This window comes from Melanerpes formicivorus, unplaced genomic scaffold (assembly GCF_026170545.1).
Source record: "Melanerpes formicivorus ecotype bairdi unplaced genomic scaffold, bMelFor1.0.p_v2 SCAF_5, whole genome shotgun sequence".
Lineage (NCBI taxonomy): Eukaryota > Metazoa > Chordata > Aves > Piciformes > Picidae > Melanerpes > Melanerpes formicivorus.
In genome coordinates, this window is record NW_027142357.1 from 28,788,178 (window position 1) to 28,805,174 (window position 16,997).

Consider the following 16,997-nt stretch of genomic DNA (forward strand, 5'->3'; position numbering starts at 1 on the left):
GGTTTATCAAAATTAAAATTTTCCATTTGAAAATTTAGATTTTGTGGAAATGACATTTTTGATTAAAATCTAATTTTGATGGAAAATGTCTAATTGCTTATATTCAGCCTTAGAGTTGTTATCTGCTATGTTGAATTCTGTTGAAGATAGTCTGGCTTAGGTTTAGCAGTTCTGAACAGGCTATACACATGCAACTTCTTTTCCTCTAATACTTCAGTTCTAGTGCCAGCCAAAATGCAGCTTGAAGTTGACTATGATTAGAACAAAAGCTTTTTCCAAATTTTGCCAGCTTGTTTTGAATTCAAACTGCCTTCAAAGCCTTCACAACACAGATGCTACGGATGGAAGTAAAGCTGCCAATCCAGCTAGCTGTTCTGGACTTGAAGATCCTACAGTGTGCAGCAGTATTGATCTGTGGGTGTTCAAGTGGCTAGTAGTTACCCTACAGATTTTCTCCACTGATGTGTTTTCTGTTGATGTTGCTGTCAGATAATTGAGATTGAGGCTTGTACAGCATACAGGATGTGGGAGTTGTGTTCATTCATAGTCACACCAAGTTAGAACATGTTACTTTCCAGTGTTAGGTGTTTTACTCCTGTCTTACCTGCTTAGTTGTATACAATTGTGGAAGAGCAGCAGTTGTTATTTATATGTAATTTGTTTCTCTTTTTGGCTTCTTAAACTTCATTAAAATCTCCTCCTATTTGTAGGTGGAAGCCTGAAATAAAAACCTAATTAGAATAGAATAGAATTAACCAGGTTGCAAGAGATCTTTGAGATCATCGAGTCCAGTCTATCATCCAACACTATCTAATAATCAACTGAATTCTCACTTGCTATATTTCCTTCATGCAGCATGTGTAGTCAGGCTGTTGCTCAAGTTCAAAGCTGTAAATAATTACTGTCCCAAAAGAACTGTACTAGGTTGTTCTGGCTACAAGCAGTTCTACATTTTCATATTACCAAGTTCCTTTTAGGTACTAAAGAACTTGAGGGTTCTACTAGAACTGTGAACTTTTTTGTTAGAGAAACCTCTCTTGGATTGTATAGCAAAGGGAAATCAGATTTAATTACCCCTTGATACTTTTGAGGAAAACTAGAGGAAGAAGTTGTTGGGTTTGGGGGTTTTTTAGTTTGTTCAGCAAGGTATAAAATACCAAAGTGTTTTCACCTGGTGCTTCCAGTTTTAGTTTGTGTCTTTGTCGTCAGTAGAAATTTCTGCATTTGAGTTAGAACTACCTCTCCTATGTCTGCTGCATCTAAAAACACAACACCTGTTTGCTGCACATCTCTCTTGGTACAGTGCCATTAACAAGAACACATTAATTATTACCAATAACAGAACCACACATAGCAAATACATCATTTTTGGATCCCATCTTCTCACATAGCTCTCAGCTACAGGAATGCTAAATTCATATATTTCTGTGGGAACTGTTACAGTCACATTGCCATATTTTTTAAGCCAAAGAAATCCCAAACAGTGATCATACAGCATTTTCAGCTTGTATTTAAACCAAAGGAACCGTTTATATGCCAAATATCTTCCCAGCTTATCTAACATAAGAGCCATGCACCATCTATATAAAATTACTGTCAGAGCAGAATATATCAAATGCCACAAAAACCAAACCAGTTTCAGTTTGCTTCCTTAATCCGAGCAGGAATTAATCAATCAAGCAATTGCCCAATGTTGAATAGATGCCAATTATTTTTTGTAATGTGGTGAGTTGAAGTTTTCTCCTCAATATTAACTTTGCCTGACCAACTCAGAAGCAAATGAAGCTGTATTTACAAGCAAAATCTACACTCTACAACGGATTGCAATGAATATGTACAAAATACATAGTATTTACAATATTTACAGATATTGACAATTAGCAAACAACATGAAAACCCCCCTGGTCAAGAGTCCAGGGCAGCCATTCCACTGCCCCACACCCCACCCCCCCCCACCCCCATACCAAGAGAGAAAAGACTGGAGAGAGAAAGAGTGAGTTAGACTTAGCCAAGGCCTGCCAAAGCATGCAGATTATCTCTCCTGAGCAAAGAAAAAACAGCTGAGATCAGAAGAGAAGAGAAAAAGGAAGAATTGTTATGGTACAGCTCCTCTTATTCCAGATATTTACCCAATGAATTTATTTAGAATAATCTTTTGTTTTCCTTTTTACACCCAATAGTGATTCATTTACATTTTTCTACTTTTCTGCTCAAAATCCATAACTAAGTTTTAAAGGCATAGCCTAAAACCACCACAGTCTGAACTTGCACTGATTTTTAACCTTCTTTTTCTTTTGGCAAGCAAGTATTTAGGCTTCCTAATCTTAGAGCTGTATGAGAGTCAGACTTTCCTTTTAATGAAAATTCTATTTCAATCTGCTTAACCTAGTTTAAGAACACATTGAAAAAAAAAAAATACTGCACATTTATTTTGAGTAGTTTCTATCAAGAAGATATTTTAGTGATGTTTCATTATAGCTCCATTTATTACATCTTATTATAGCATTGAGTCATGAAACCATGAATAAGAGATCCATCGCCAGGAATGGGAAGAGTTTGGTAGAGTAATCATCTGTGTCGGGGTTGTGGATTGCCATTTATAAGGCTATTTTCAAACAGGAGCAAGTGGTGGAAATCACTTTAAAATATTCTCTATTTATTCCTAGTAATCTTTACACATGATAAATGCTTCCAAATATGATGAGCTGGCAGTTGCACTAGGAAGCAAGGTGGTTTTGATTGATGCATTTGCATATTTGTTTAATTTATAATATTTTTTAAATATAGAAGGATAGCGAAATTCACCATGTTGTGGTATTTAAACTGTGCTTATCTTCCTGGTTCTTTTTCCTGGCAGCTTTATCCTTTTCTAACTGATCTGACTATCTCCCCTTCCACAGACTGTGGTCTGTTCTATTTTGGGGTGGGGGTGGTGGTTTGTGGGTTTTTTTGTTTGGTTTTCTCCCTTTTTGCTTTTTTTTTTTTGGTTTTATATAGTTAGATTTCCTCCCCTCCCCAGCCCCTTTACCATTTTCTATCCTAAATGACTTATTCCAGGAATGTGGGCTGCTGCTGACTCAGTACACGTTTCTTTGCTGCCCATTGCACCAGCTGAAGTGGTCATATAGCAGTGTGGTGACCACAGCTGTGCACCCAGGGGTTCCTCCTCTCCTGTGTCTTTGCTGGCCCACAAGCTGGCCACTGCTATAGCTGGTGGTTGTCATCAGCTTCTGGTTTTGTATTACAGGCTTTAAACTATGCCAATACTTTTTATGTAGATATTTCTGCTTCAGCTGCCTGCTCCCTGTTCATGTTGTGGCATTCCCTTCTTGAACCGTTCTGTGATGTGGTTGACTACTATCCAGGTTACTTCTGAAGTTCAGTTGTAGTTTATTGCTTGATAGAGGTGTAGATGTTGGTGTTTTTTTCTGGTTCATTGAGGTGCATATGGGTGTATGGCTATCCTATAGAAATTTTATAGACGCATGCTCAAATATCTGAAACCTCAGACAAGCTTCTTCCCATACCTTGTTCAAGTATATGTGACTTGTTTCATGAAGTTTCCCTTATCCCTGATTATCACCTGATAATCACCCCGGGCCAGAAACAATATAGCTGCACAAATTCATACATTATTTTGACTCCAGTTGTGGCTTTAGTGTGTCACCTGCAGGACACATGGGTTAGTGTTTGTTGTAAATAACCAGAGGTACTCAATATGAAGCCTTCTCCTAAATGCGTTATCCTGGTTCTGGCTGGGGGCTAAACCACAACAGGCACATGGACTCTCTGGGTGTTTTTTCTGGTGTTACTTTGAAGTGATGCTGAAGTTCTGTCTCTTCAGAAGTGTCGTTACCATCAGGTCAGTGAGTACTCGGCCTTGAAGCTGGCAGGAGCTAGCTGGAAGGAGGTTCTGATTTTGCATTCTTTCACACTCTGACTTGTAAGACTGTTGCAGGAAGACGGAAATTAATTGAACCCCCTGAAGAAGGATAGGATAGAATAAAAGTCTGACTGTTTTAATTCTAGATCCTAGATTCTAGATCTAGATTCTACCCACAGATTTCTAGTATATTTGCTGTATACCTTCAGCCTCTCTAAAGCTCAGTCCTCCATCTAGACCAACAGTCAAAAATTGAAAGAAGAGATGATATTGCTATGAAAGGATGTGCTCTGGAAATTCAGAGCATTTATCAATCTGCTAGTTGCAATGTGATGTCAGGTGTATTTACTAAGAATAAATTTGAAGCTTAAAATGAGTTTTAAATGAACTATATTGAGCTGTTTGAAATCTCAAAGTCCCATTTGTCCTTTTTATCCTCTTCAGAAGAATTTTAGTATCTTCTTGGGCTCTATCTAAATTGGAGTCCTATATAGTGAAGATGGAAGAGTCACTTCATGTGGAAAAACAACTGGGCGTAGGAAGGGAAGACGTAAAGGTTTTAGGTTCGAAATAATCGGCAGTATTGATGGCATGATTTCTGGGAACTACTTTTTTTATTAGTATTATTTCTAAGTTGTGCCAGTAACTATTGTAATCTCAGGCTAAACCTTGCTGGTTTTGCTTCCTGAAATGCTGCATACAGGAGTGAAGAAAAGCAGATACCAGGCTTCCTGCACTGTCCTAATTCAGACCCAGAGCATGGAAAGGGAGCAGATGAGTTTGAGAGATTTTTTTTTTACCTGGGGGGAGCGTCATACATACAATTCAAGCATAATGAGTATTGATTTTTAATTAGTCTAATTTGTATTAAGCTTTTCTGTTATCTGTACTCTTGTTCTTGAGTAAAGGGAGGAGCAAGGGAGGAAATAGTCAAATTGTTGAAATTACTTATTTTTCACATGAAATAGTAGGTAGCTGTAGTACTAACAAATTAATTTGCCATGTTCTGGGATGCATCCTCCAGCTTTCTCTAACAGACTGGCCACTGTCCTGTGTAGAGTGACCAAATGCTTGTTAGTTGCTATTTTTGTTAGAAAGAATGAAAATCTGGGAGTGACAGAACAAGGTGCTGCTTCTCCTTTAACCTTTGTCACAGTAACAATGTGATTATAACACTAAAAAAAAACCCAGACACCTTCCTTGGTGTCACACAGCATTTATTCAGATTTGAAACTCCTATCCAAAGAAACAGATAAAGTATTATCCAAGGAGATCTTAATTTAAAAAGAAGACCTCAAGTAATTTCTAAACTGAGAGTAATTACTAATTTAGGTGTTGAGCCCGTACTGAAATTCACGGCCAACTCCATTAAATTGTCATGCCCATAAAATGAGTTAAAATCTTAAACATCTCTGAATAAGTGATTAGAATATTAATTCTGTTACTGGCTTGTATGTAGGAGAAGCTGATGTTGGAGAAGAGAGACTAAATCCAACTTCTCAGCTGTTTAACTTCAGGCACAAAATCCTCAGAAACCGTAAGATCTGCTTTAAGAATTAATGCCTTTTGTGTTAGACTTGGCTCTTCTTGTGGTTGAGGATGCAAAAGTAGCTCATTCATTGAAATTCAGGTGAGATTATGCACATTTGGTGGTGGTGGGGATGTGAGTATGTTGCTCTTTATTGCTCTCAAGAGTGAAGTACTTGTAGATAGGAATTTCTTTTGCTGTTCTGTACTTACTGCATTTGTAAGAGATTTAATCAAGCAGCTCACAGTGCCCACAGACAATAGAAGTCTTGAGGGAATGTATAAAAGCAGCTGGAGATTAGATAAGTTTCCTGTATCCGTTTTGCATATGAAGCAGGGATTCTGCTCAGGGACAGGCTATAAAGCAGGATGTGGGTGTGAGTTTGGGAGTCCCAGAGCTGCCAGGCCCTTGTGGATAGATACCTGTGCTAATAAGACCACCATCTGGTTACCCACCAGTGCACAGAAGTTGCTGAGAAATTGGGAGCTTCACCTTCCTAATTTACAATGCCAGTGTCTTCTTGTATCCAGTGTTCTCTTTTGACAACTTTTGAGGGGTGTAGTAGCGCTGAAGGAATTGTGCTTATAGTTAAATTGGTCACTGTAGTTGTTCCAGTTCATCATCAGGAAAAATGAGATAGCCCTCTTTTCCAGTGGAAGTTGTAGGAAGAGTTTTAAAAGTGGCCATACTATATCTTTACAGAAATAGATTCTTTTCCTTAAGCAGAAAGCATTTGATTAATCACAGAATCAATAAGGTTGGAAAAGACCTGAAAGATCAAGTCCAACCTGTCACCCAAGACCTCACGACTACTAAACCATGGCTTCAAGTGCCACGTCCAGTCCCCTCTTGAATACCTCCAGGGACACTGGCTCCACCATCTCCCTGGGCAGCCCATTCCAATGGCTAACAACTCTCTCTGTGAAGAACTTTCTCCTCACCCTGAGCCTAAACCTCCCCTGGTGCAGTTTGATACTGTGTCCTCTACTTCTGGTGCTGGTTGCCTGGGAGAAGAGACCAACCCCCTCCTAGCTACAATCTCTCTTCAGGTGCTTGTGGACAGCAATGTCTCCCCTGAGCTTCCTCTTCTTCAAGCTAAACAATCCCAGCTCTCTCAGCCTCTCCATGTAGGGCTTGTGCTCTCACCAGCCTCTCTGCCCTTCTCTGGGCACATTAAAGAGTCTCAATAGCCTTCTTAAATTGAGTGGCCCAGGACTGGATGCAGTACTCAAGGTGTGGCCTAACCAATGCAGAGTACAGGGGCACAATGACTTCCCTGCTCCTGCTGGCCACACTATTCCTGATGCAGGCCAGGATGCCATTGGCCTTCGTAGCCACCTGGGCACACTACTGGCTCATGTTCAGCCTACTGTCAACCATTACCCCCAGGTCCCTTTCTGTTTGGCTGCTCTTCAGCCACTCCAACCCCAGCCTGTAGTGCTTCATGGGGTTGTTATGACCAAAGTGCAGAACCTGGCACTTGGACTTGTTGAATGTCATCATGTTGGACTCTGCCCATCTGTCCAGCCAGTCAAGGTCCTTCTGCAGAGTCCTTCTACCCTCTTAACAGATCAACACCTGCTCCCAACTTGGTGTTGTCTGCGAATTTACTGATGATGGACTCAATCCCCTCATCCAGATCATCAGTGAAGATATTGAACAGGATAGGGCCCAGCACTGATCCCTGTGGGACGCCACTAGTGACTGGCTGCCAGCTGGGTGTGGCACCATTCACCACCAGTCTCTGGGCTCAGCCCTCTAGCCAGTTTCTTACCTGGCACAGAGTGCTGCTGCCCAAGCCACGGGCTGACAGCTTGGCCAGGAGTTTGCTGTGGAGAACGGTGTCAAAGGCCTTGCTGAAGTCCAGATAGACTACATCCATAGCCTTTCCCACATCCACCAGGTGGTTCACCTGATAATAGAAGGTGATCAGGTTGGTGAAGAAGGACTCTCCCTTCCTAAATCCATGTTGGCTGGGCCTGATCCCTTGGCCATCCTTCAGGTGTGCAGTGATTGCCCCCAAGATGATCTGCTCCATAATCTTTCCTGGCACTGAGGTCAGGCTGACAGGCCTGTAGTTTCCAGGTTCATCCATCTGTCCCTTCTTGTGGATGGGCATCACATTGGCCAGTTTCCAGTCATCTGGGACCTCTCTGCTGAGCCAGGACTGGTGGAAAATGATGGAGAGAGGCTTGGCCAGCTCATCTGCCAGCTCTCTCAGCACCCGAGGATGGATCCCATCTGGTCTCATGGACTTGAGAGTATCCAAGTGGCTCAGCAAGTCCCAAACTAATTCTTCATGGATTTCAGGACTGCCCTGCTCCCTGACCCCATCTACCAGTTCAGGAGGCCAGTTATCTTGAAGTCCTTCTGCCTTACTGCTGAAAATGAAGGCAAAGAAGGTATTTAGAACCTCAGCCTTTTCCTCATCTTTATTTACAATGTTTCCCTCCAGGACCAATAAAGAGTGGAGCTTCTTCTTGCCTCTCTTTTTAGCATTAATATATTTATAAAAATGCTTTTTATTGTCTTTCACAGAAGTGGCCAGCTTAAGTTTGAACTGGGCTTTTGCCTCTCTAATTTTTCTCCTACATGATCTAACAACATCTTTAAGCATATCACTAGTTGCCTCCCCCTCTTTCCAAAGGTGATACACCCTCTTTTTTTTCCTTAATTCATTCAAGAGCTGCTTGCCCATCCAGGCCGTTTGCCTTCCCCGCCGGCTCATCTTTCAGCACGTGGGAACTGCCAGTTCCTGTGCCTTCAAGAGCTCCTGTTTGAAGTAGGTCCAGCCATCCTGGACTCCTTTGTTCTTAAGGGCTGCTATCCAGGGTACTTTCTGAATAAGTTGTTTAAACAAGCTGAATATATATATATATATATTTTTTTTTTTACAGATCATTAATAAACTTACAAAATAAGCAGAAGATTTTGATAGAGCCCAGAAGCATCAATGGTGCTATGGTATGGCTAAAAGTTTAGCTTGAACCTTTGCATGTGGTGACAACAGAGTAAAATGATCCAGTGTTTACATGTCAGCTTTCAGGAAATATGGATACTTTCAATTGTGTGGTCAGCAGAAAGCAGGGAGAAGTGAATGAAGAATGAATTGTTGGAACAAGTTCAGGATTGTAATGCATGGGTTGATTCACTTAAATGAAAGTGCATTTCTACTCTTATTTTATTTATAAGGAATGTCCTGAAGCTGTGTACAACATCAGAATTGCTGAAAGCTTTCAAAACAATTTTTTTTGAAAGGTAAAATAATGCAACTTAGTTGCTGAGCTAATGTGGACTTCCCTCAAAACAGTGCACAATCAGCAAATGTGTAGAATTTTCAGACTGGTTTTAGTTAAAACATTTAGTGTAGTTTCAGTAATGTGTTTTCAGTAAACCTACATGAAGATGGATTCTAGACCTAAATGTTTGAAATGCAGTATATTGTATTACTCTGTTTAAACCTTCAGAATTGCCTTTGTACTTGTAACAGGGTTTTTTTCCTCCTAATCTGATTGTCTGGATCATTTTAGCAACCATGAGGTCTGCAATCTATTTAATGTAGTCAAGCTATATACATCATGCTATGAGGATGTGGGCTTTCTATTAGGCTGGCCTACTTTTCCACCTCTTGTTGCAAATTCATGTACTGTGTTGAACCAAAATCAGCAGGTGAGCTCAGGTTCCTTCTGAGTTGCTAAAATACCGGCTTTTAAACTCGTGGAGATGTGGCAATGTATTAGCTTCTTGGCTGCCTAATATTCATCATAAAAAATGAAATTTCTCATGTTCTTGCATGCATGTGTGCATAGTGTACTGTGCTGAGGTGGCTGTGTGTACAGTACATGTGAAGTCTCTTTAAAAAGCTCTTTAAGTCAGTGCACTGGTTTCACTCTTGGATAAATTAACTTTTCAGTTAATTATCTTCTTAGCCAACTGCTTATTTATTAAGCTGCTTAAAATTGGTTGTTTATTATAAGCCCAAGCAAATTGTCACTTTACTGTATAAGTTTACATAGAAGAATAGAGGATGCTGAAAAATCACTTGTGAAGCTTCTGTATGCTCTTTAATGCCCTAACCAAGCCAGTATTGCAGGAATGTTCTGCTCGTTGATAGGGAACACTCCCTAGAATTGCTTCATCGCTTGAAACTTGAGCTTGGGCAGGAAATGCACAACTTACTCCCTCCACAGACCTGAGAAGTAAGTGGAGTTTGGTTGCACAAGTTCTGTCCTTCTCCAGTTGCTGTAGTAACATATGTTTTGGATTGTTAATTCAAGTGTCTAAATATTACATGCTAAGCAGAGGATGATGAAAAATTATAAGTAGATACCTTCCTATGCAAGCATTAAGCTGTTTTAAATTGAGTTTAAATAATCCACTTGCATGAATAGATTTTATTGTAAGCAGCCCTGGTACTGACATGGATGTGCACACACAGGTAGTACCTTGCTTAAGTTACATGATGTTTAAATCAGCTGTTCTCAAACCTTTTTTTTTTGTTCAGTCTCAGCCTTTGTTTTTACTCCTGTTTCTTCTGGGCCTGCAGATTATTTTGTCAGTCCTTTATTTGTTCTGTACTTAAATTAGCTATAACAGATTTTCATTGCAGAAATTTGCAACCAGTGCAGCTGAATGTCTATCATTTCTTCTGTTTCATCTGTCAATATTTACTGGGAAATCAGATAATTATGATTTATAGTGTCTTGAGCAATTGCTAGCCATTTCACTATTTTGCTAGCATGTTTTAAAAATCTATAGCAAGAATGGCTATACCTGATCATGAGAAATAATGTTATCTGTGTTCTTGGTGCACGTATTTCTGGAAGAAAGGAATAGGAAAGATGATATGGATACCATTTAGTGCCAATTGTGTGTCACAGTAAGACCAGTAGTTGCAGGGTCTGTCTGTGCTTAGCAACTGGGTCCTCTCTATATGTACATTAACTATGGGTTGTGTATGTATGATTGGCCACAAAAGAGTTACCTGTAATAGCCCTGGCATATTTTAGAAAGGGTATTTCTGAGAGGGTGTATGATGGTGAAGGCATTTTAACATAATGCTTGCACACTCCAGTAGCTTCCTTGCTGATGTATGGGAAAGAGTACCTTTGAATGTGGTTTGCAGAAAATAGTCTTTGTTACCTTTCTCTGTATTACTTTGATGGCTGTTGCTTTTCCACTTTGTAGAAGGATTTCACTTATCATACTTAGCTGTAAAACTCTATTCTGTAGTTCTAAAAGCCTCTTAGTTTCACGGAGGAAACCTGTCTGCAGCAGCGTTGCTGACAGGTTACTGCATATTGTATGTGGGGCATAGAATATTTCTGTATTTCCTAACTGTAAAGTTCAAAATGTGGTTTCCTAGGTGTTTTATTCATGGACTTAAGAATGACTGATATCCAGCATGGTGTGCATATGAGCTCTGTGTCAGGAAGGTGCTAAACTCCCAACTGTGAAACAGTATGTGAGAAGTGTCTTTTTATGTATGTCTATCCATTTCTTCCTTCCTTAGGAAGAGTGAGAAGGCATTGTCCTCCCGGTCTGTGAGCAAGATAAACTGTTGTTCTGACTCAATATTGCTGGTTTTGTTTCCTTAATGAACTCATAATGCCTTTTGTGCTGAATTTGACAATGTATTTTATGTACATTGAGAAAGACATGAATTGCTGTGTGACTATTCCATGTTTCTGTTTGGCTGTATTACAGCAAAACCAGAGGGTAGATTGTCTCCTTGCTCACTCTTAGGAACTTGTTGCTCTGTTTGAACCCAGAAGTTTTCTGCCTAGCTTAAGTCAGTGATGAGGAAGGAAGAAATATTGTCAGTCTTGATCAGCAAAAGACAAAAACAGGGGAGAGAGCAGGAGGGAAATGTGAGACATACCTTTTTCTTCCTGTAAAGCATGTTAGTTTCTGGCCTTTACAAGTGCAGCATTTTAGGGGGGCTGCTTCTTTTTTTTGTTGTTTTTGTTTTTAGTGCTGCAAAATTATCGATTGTTAGGCCTTCCTAGCTCACTACAAAATGGTTTTGTGAGGACTGCAATAGTTAGTTGAAAGCTAAATAATTCTACTTTGTGTACTGGTGTTTGTGTTCTTGGGAAAGGACTCTACAACCAAGACATGCTGAAGGTTATCTTATTGTTACTTATGCTAATCCTTGCAAAACATGCCTATGTTTCTGTGGTATAGATAAACTCTATGAAATCAAATTGTATGCTTTCCTAAAATATTCTTCGAGCTTACAGGCAAATACAACTCTGAAGTCTTGGCCATAGTTCTCGGTTGTGTAGCTGCACTGATAAAGATACTGATCTGTATGCCATTATTGCTAGTAAGGTGATTAACTTTCAGATTGTGTCTATGGGACAAAATATTTTTTGTGGAATGTTACATTGTTGGGTCAGATCACTGCCATGGTGGCGCGGTTTCTATTCTTCTCTGTTAAAGATTTTCTTTTGCCTTTTGGGGTGTGGTGGTGGTGTTTTCTTTGGTTTTGTATGTTGGTTTTTGTTGGGTTTTTTGACTTGTAGAAGGCACAGCAGAAGCAGCCTCTCCATGAGGAGTCATCAGATGCGTACACGTCACCTTTGCATTTTTGTTGGCAACACAACTTTTCATTGTTCCATCATGAAGAAAAAGTAATGAGTTTAGCTTGCAGCTGGGGGGTTTGTCTGATATCTTTATCCTTTCTTAGTTTGTCACATTGGCTTAGCAAAATAGAATAAACTTGCAGTAATTCTACATGAATACAACATTGCAGGTCTGATGGCAGAGTGACTGAGTAGCCAAAAAAAAAACCCCAAACTTCAAAAACTCTCTGGTGCAAGTACTTGTAAATCTGTAAATGCTGGTTAAGTTAAAACTGAAATGTTTTGCAAGGATGAATTATCATCCAAAGGATGTTTTCTTTAATGTCTGAGGTGTGGAGTTGAAAGAGCTGAAGGTGTGTCCAGTTCTGGGCCCCTCAGTTTAGGAAGGATGTTGACTTGCTGGAACGAGTCCAGAGAAGGGCAATGAAGTTGGTGAGGGGTTTGGAACACAAGCCCTATGAGGAAAGACTGAGGGAGCTGGGATTGCTCAGCCTGGAGAAGAGGAGACTCAGGGGTGACCTTATCACTCTCTACAACTACCTGAAGGGAGGTTGTAGACAGGCGGATGTTGGTCTCTTCTCCCAGGCAGCCAGTACCAGAACAAGAGGACACAGTCTCAGGCTGCACCAGGGGAGGTTCAGGTTGGATGTTAGGAAGAAGTTCTATACAGAGAGAGCAATTGCCCATTGGAATGGGCTGCCTGGGGAGGTGGTGGAGTCGCCGTCATTGGAGGTGTTCAGGAGGAGACTTGATGGGGTACTTGGTGCCATGGGTTAGTTGTTTAGGTGGGTTGGATTGGTTGATGGGTTGGACACGATGATCTTGAAGGTCTCTTCCAACCTGGTTTGGTTTATTCTAAATGCTAGTGTGCTGTAGAAAAGTGATTTTTAGGACAGTCACTTAGGAGGTTGGCTGCAGATGATGGGAAGAAGATTAAGCTGTGAAGTTCCAGCCCTTCCACATGCAATCAACTTGGATCTTGGTCTTCCATGTTTCCAAGAGACCTGAAGTATCTAAGCTAGGAGAGGACTGATCTTTCACCTTCTTGTTATCTTTTACTTGTTCATTTGTGTATATTGGAGCCATGGATATCTCTTACGATCCAGGCAAGCTCTAATCACCTCTGGATGTTTGCTGTCCTATACTAAATTCTACTTAAAAATATCATTATACACTCCCCCCACAGCCAAAATAGTAAGCAAATGTGTAAACATTTTTGAAGCCTTCATAAATTTTTTTTTCAGAATGGGGAGAGTGAATTATTTTGATAATAACTATTTTATTCTACCATGCTTTAAGATATTTTGTATCTTGATATATTCTCCACTTAAGTTATGAAACTTTGTTTGGTTATGCCCTTGTGAAAGGATGTAGTAATCATTTGCTGAGTGTGTAATTAAGTGAATCACGGGCCCTGATCCTGTGAGGTACTTAAAGCAACTAGTATCATTGCACAGTGCTGATACAATCAAGTGTGCACATCACTACTTTGAGGGACTAGGGCTGGTTGCATGATAGTAATTAGAATCTTTGTTTTGAAAAGCAAAATCACACTGCAGTTCTTGCATTTTATTTATCAGCACTTAGTGCAGGGTGTAGACTCGTGTTGGTCACAGTTCCTTATTTGGAGAGTAAGAACAGCTTGTGCTTGCAAACTGGATGCATAAATCAAATCAAATTGATGGAAAAAGAGAATTCACTAGTTTGACAAATATTTCAACAAATGCTGTAATTTTTTTAAAAGGCAAAGAATAACCATGCTAAGGTTTTTGTTATTGCCCTGTATTCTTATGTCTAATGATTAAGCAGTGAATGCACAGGCTTTGCTGAATAATGCATCAGAATCTTTCTATATTTGCTGTTTTGTGCATGCTTTTTCTCTATAAAGCTTCTTGGTGTAAGCATTTTATTTTTGCTGGTCTGTACTGAAACTAATTAGCTGCCTCTAATACTTAGAGCCTAGTATCTGGGATGCCCAGCAATTAAAATGCTTTTTGAAGTAAAAAGAAGTTACAAATCTTCATTTTAAAACAAACAAAAAGTCCACAACCTAAAGCAATAAAAACCCCCACAAACAACCAGGAAAAACAAACCAACAGAAAGAAATTAGAATCCTTGAACACAGGTGGGAAGGGACCTCAAGGATCATCTGTTCCAACCTTTCTTGGGATAAGCACAGTCATAATTTCTCCCCAAACCTCTCTATTCCCATCTGTAAGGAGGTTGTTTCCTACTGAAGGGGGTGGGAAAAGCCAATGAAGGATGAAACCAAAGGGCTGTCCACCTCCAATCTCTCAGTGAGGCACCGAAGGAGAGCATGGCTGCCTTCACCTCTGGCCTCCTGCTCAGTCGTGCAGCCAAAAAGGCATGAGATGGGGATGGAGAAGTTGGTGCACGTGAGTGGGGGAAAAAGTACCCATAACCCAAAACTCTTTAAAAAATAGTTATGTTCCTGCCACAAAGTGCAAAAACCAAGCTGTTTTTAGGTACCCACACATGCGTGCAGGTATATATATTTATTTAAGACAAAAAACAAACAAACAAACAAACAAAAAAACACAAAAAAAAACCCACATGGACAAAAATGTCCCTTATGGGTTTTTTTTTTGCAGCCAGACAGGGACTCCTGCATCCTGGCCAGCTCTCTGGCCAGATCTCTGACCAGCTCCACAAGACCTGTGCGGCTGCAAAACGCATCTAGTTCAGCCTGTCCACCTGCGACAACACAGGGACTCAAACCCCCTCCATAATCTCCACTTTCCTCCAAGGCAGAGGAAAGGGGAGATGCAGTACCAGCGCAGCACCTCAAACCTTGATCAGTCTCCCCACAGAAATCAACACACCCCTCTCCAAGCATCTCTGGATTCTCCCCAAGGTGAAAGAATGACCAAAGCCACCACCAGTGTGGCTCTCCCTGCCATACAGGCAGTCCATGACCGGTTTTAGAAGCAGAATCTATATTCTCTGCAAACTCCTTTAAGATGTATTTATTTAAAAATAAATAAACCAAACAAAACCCCTAAACAAACAACAAAATCAACCAAACAAAACCAGAATCTGGTCTCCCCTTCCCCCAAGCAAAAATCACCCAAAAATCCAAACACACGAAACAACCTTAAAATAGGAAGGGAGTGGTCAGTGGGCAGAAACTAATGGACTGAGTCTTTGGGGATAAGGTTGTGTTGTAATTTGTTAGGCATTGTTTCAGTATTGGATACCATGAATTTAGTACTTTTTTCTTATTTTTTTTCTTTTCCATGTGATGGAGTAACAGTGAACTTGTAGTGTGTTGATGTTTCTTTGAAGTATGACATTCTTACACTTGCATTCTTTGATCTTTTTCAATTTTTTGTTTGTTTTGCTTCAAGACCCTGTGTGGACAGTAATGACCGCACGTTTCCGATTGCCTGCTGGCAGAACCTACAATGTACGAGCATCTGAGCTGGCACGAGACAGGCAGCATACGGAGGTAGTCTGCAACATTTTTCTCCTGGATAACACTGTACAAGCTTTCAGAGTTAATGTAAGTAATTTGTTTATTGGAAATCAATATCGGTGAACTTCCTTTCCTTTGCTGGATTTCTATGGCTAGAGCTGGACCTTGAAAACAGTGTTAAGTGCAGAATAGGAGGGAAAGTTATGTTCAGGCAGGCATGCTTCTACATGTCTATACCAAGTACCAAGTCACTGTCAGCTTAGTCATTCTGGCATCATTCATAGTACTAACACATCTTCATTTCAAAATTGAATATACAAAGTATAATATATTGCTAGTAATTCTCTTCTGGACTGAAGTTTTGTAGTGGAATTTGAGGGCAGTTTTACCACTGAGATGTTGTTTTCCTCTATTCTTCTTTTGGCATTTTGAGTATGAGTAAGGTGTAAGGTACAATGAATAGACTAGAATAGAATAAACCAGGTTGGAAGAGACCTTCAAGATCATCGCGTCCAACCTATCACCCAACACCACCTAATCAACTAACCCATGCAACCAAGCACCCTGTCAAGTCTCCTCCTGAACACCTCCAGTGACGGCGACTCCACCACCTCCTCGGGCACACTTCTCATGATTTTGTAGCTAACTGTTCAACCATGTGCATGAAAAATAGTAAATATTGTATTCTTTGCTTTAAGGTGCATGAGTTTTCCATTAAAACATTTCTTTTGCAGTTTTTTGTTTGCTAATAAGAGTTGGCTAAAATAAATAATAATTGTTCTGCGATAGGGAGATTATACTTCTTTTTGGTGTAGGTGTTCAAAAGCTGCATATTGCTAGAGAATTCTACTGCCTGTATAGAATAGAATCACCAGTTGTAAGTCCTTAAATGTCTAGTGTGTCTCTCTCAAGAAAAAATTACGTAATACGTTCCTGCAACCTCTCTAGTGCACTAAATATTTTAGCTGCATGGATCATGCTTTGCAGTTTATACAGATCAGCCTGCAAGTTTATCTTTTAAAACTGCATTTAGGGAATAAAAAGTTCCTTGGTGTTCAGCATTTTGATCTCAGGTCTTTGTCTCAATCTGTTCTTTCAAAAATAGGGAGTATAAAGTATTCAATCATAGCAAATGTATACTAACCTACATGGCATACAGGTTTTCAGGGTTTATACTTTTGTTATACTTTATTGTGGTTGACACAATACTTGACAATAAATATTTATAAAACTGTTTTCAAAATATGAAGAACAAAGATCTCATCAAATAAATTAGCAAAGTTTTTTTTCCTTCCAGTGATTGCTAAAGGTGTTCTGTATACTAATGATTGTAAAGCTTAATCATCTGGAGTATGCAGTGCTGAGTTAATAAAATGTGCTCAAGTGCTATTTTTTCTTGCACAGTGAAGTACTGATCACAGACAGTGTCTCTTGATAATTTATGTGACATGTGCAGAGTTCACGTTTCAACCAGGCTGTTCCATTGATCTGCAAAACGGGCGTTCTTTGTACTAAGCTTTACCTTGTATAGAGCATAACAAATCAAATCAAATAATCCCTGCC

General features: G+C 39.9%; 1 protein-coding gene across 5 annotated transcripts in view; it reads left to right on the forward strand.

Annotated features, from left to right (window-relative positions):
* PTPN4 (protein tyrosine phosphatase non-receptor type 4) overlaps positions 1 to 16,997 on the forward strand; it is a 127,718-nt gene that overhangs the window by 39,021 nt on the left and 71,700 nt on the right. For all 5 annotated transcript variants that reach the window (XR_010987407.1, XM_068138957.1, XM_068138958.1 and 2 more), the window contains exon 2: positions 15,367 to 15,521. Coding sequence is in view for 4 of the 5 variants with exons in the window: in XM_068138957.1 (XP_067995058.1) it covers positions 15,384 to 15,521 (138 nt within the window). In the remaining variant the exon portion in view is untranslated. The remainder of the gene's footprint in view (positions 1 to 15,366; positions 15,522 to 16,997) is intronic.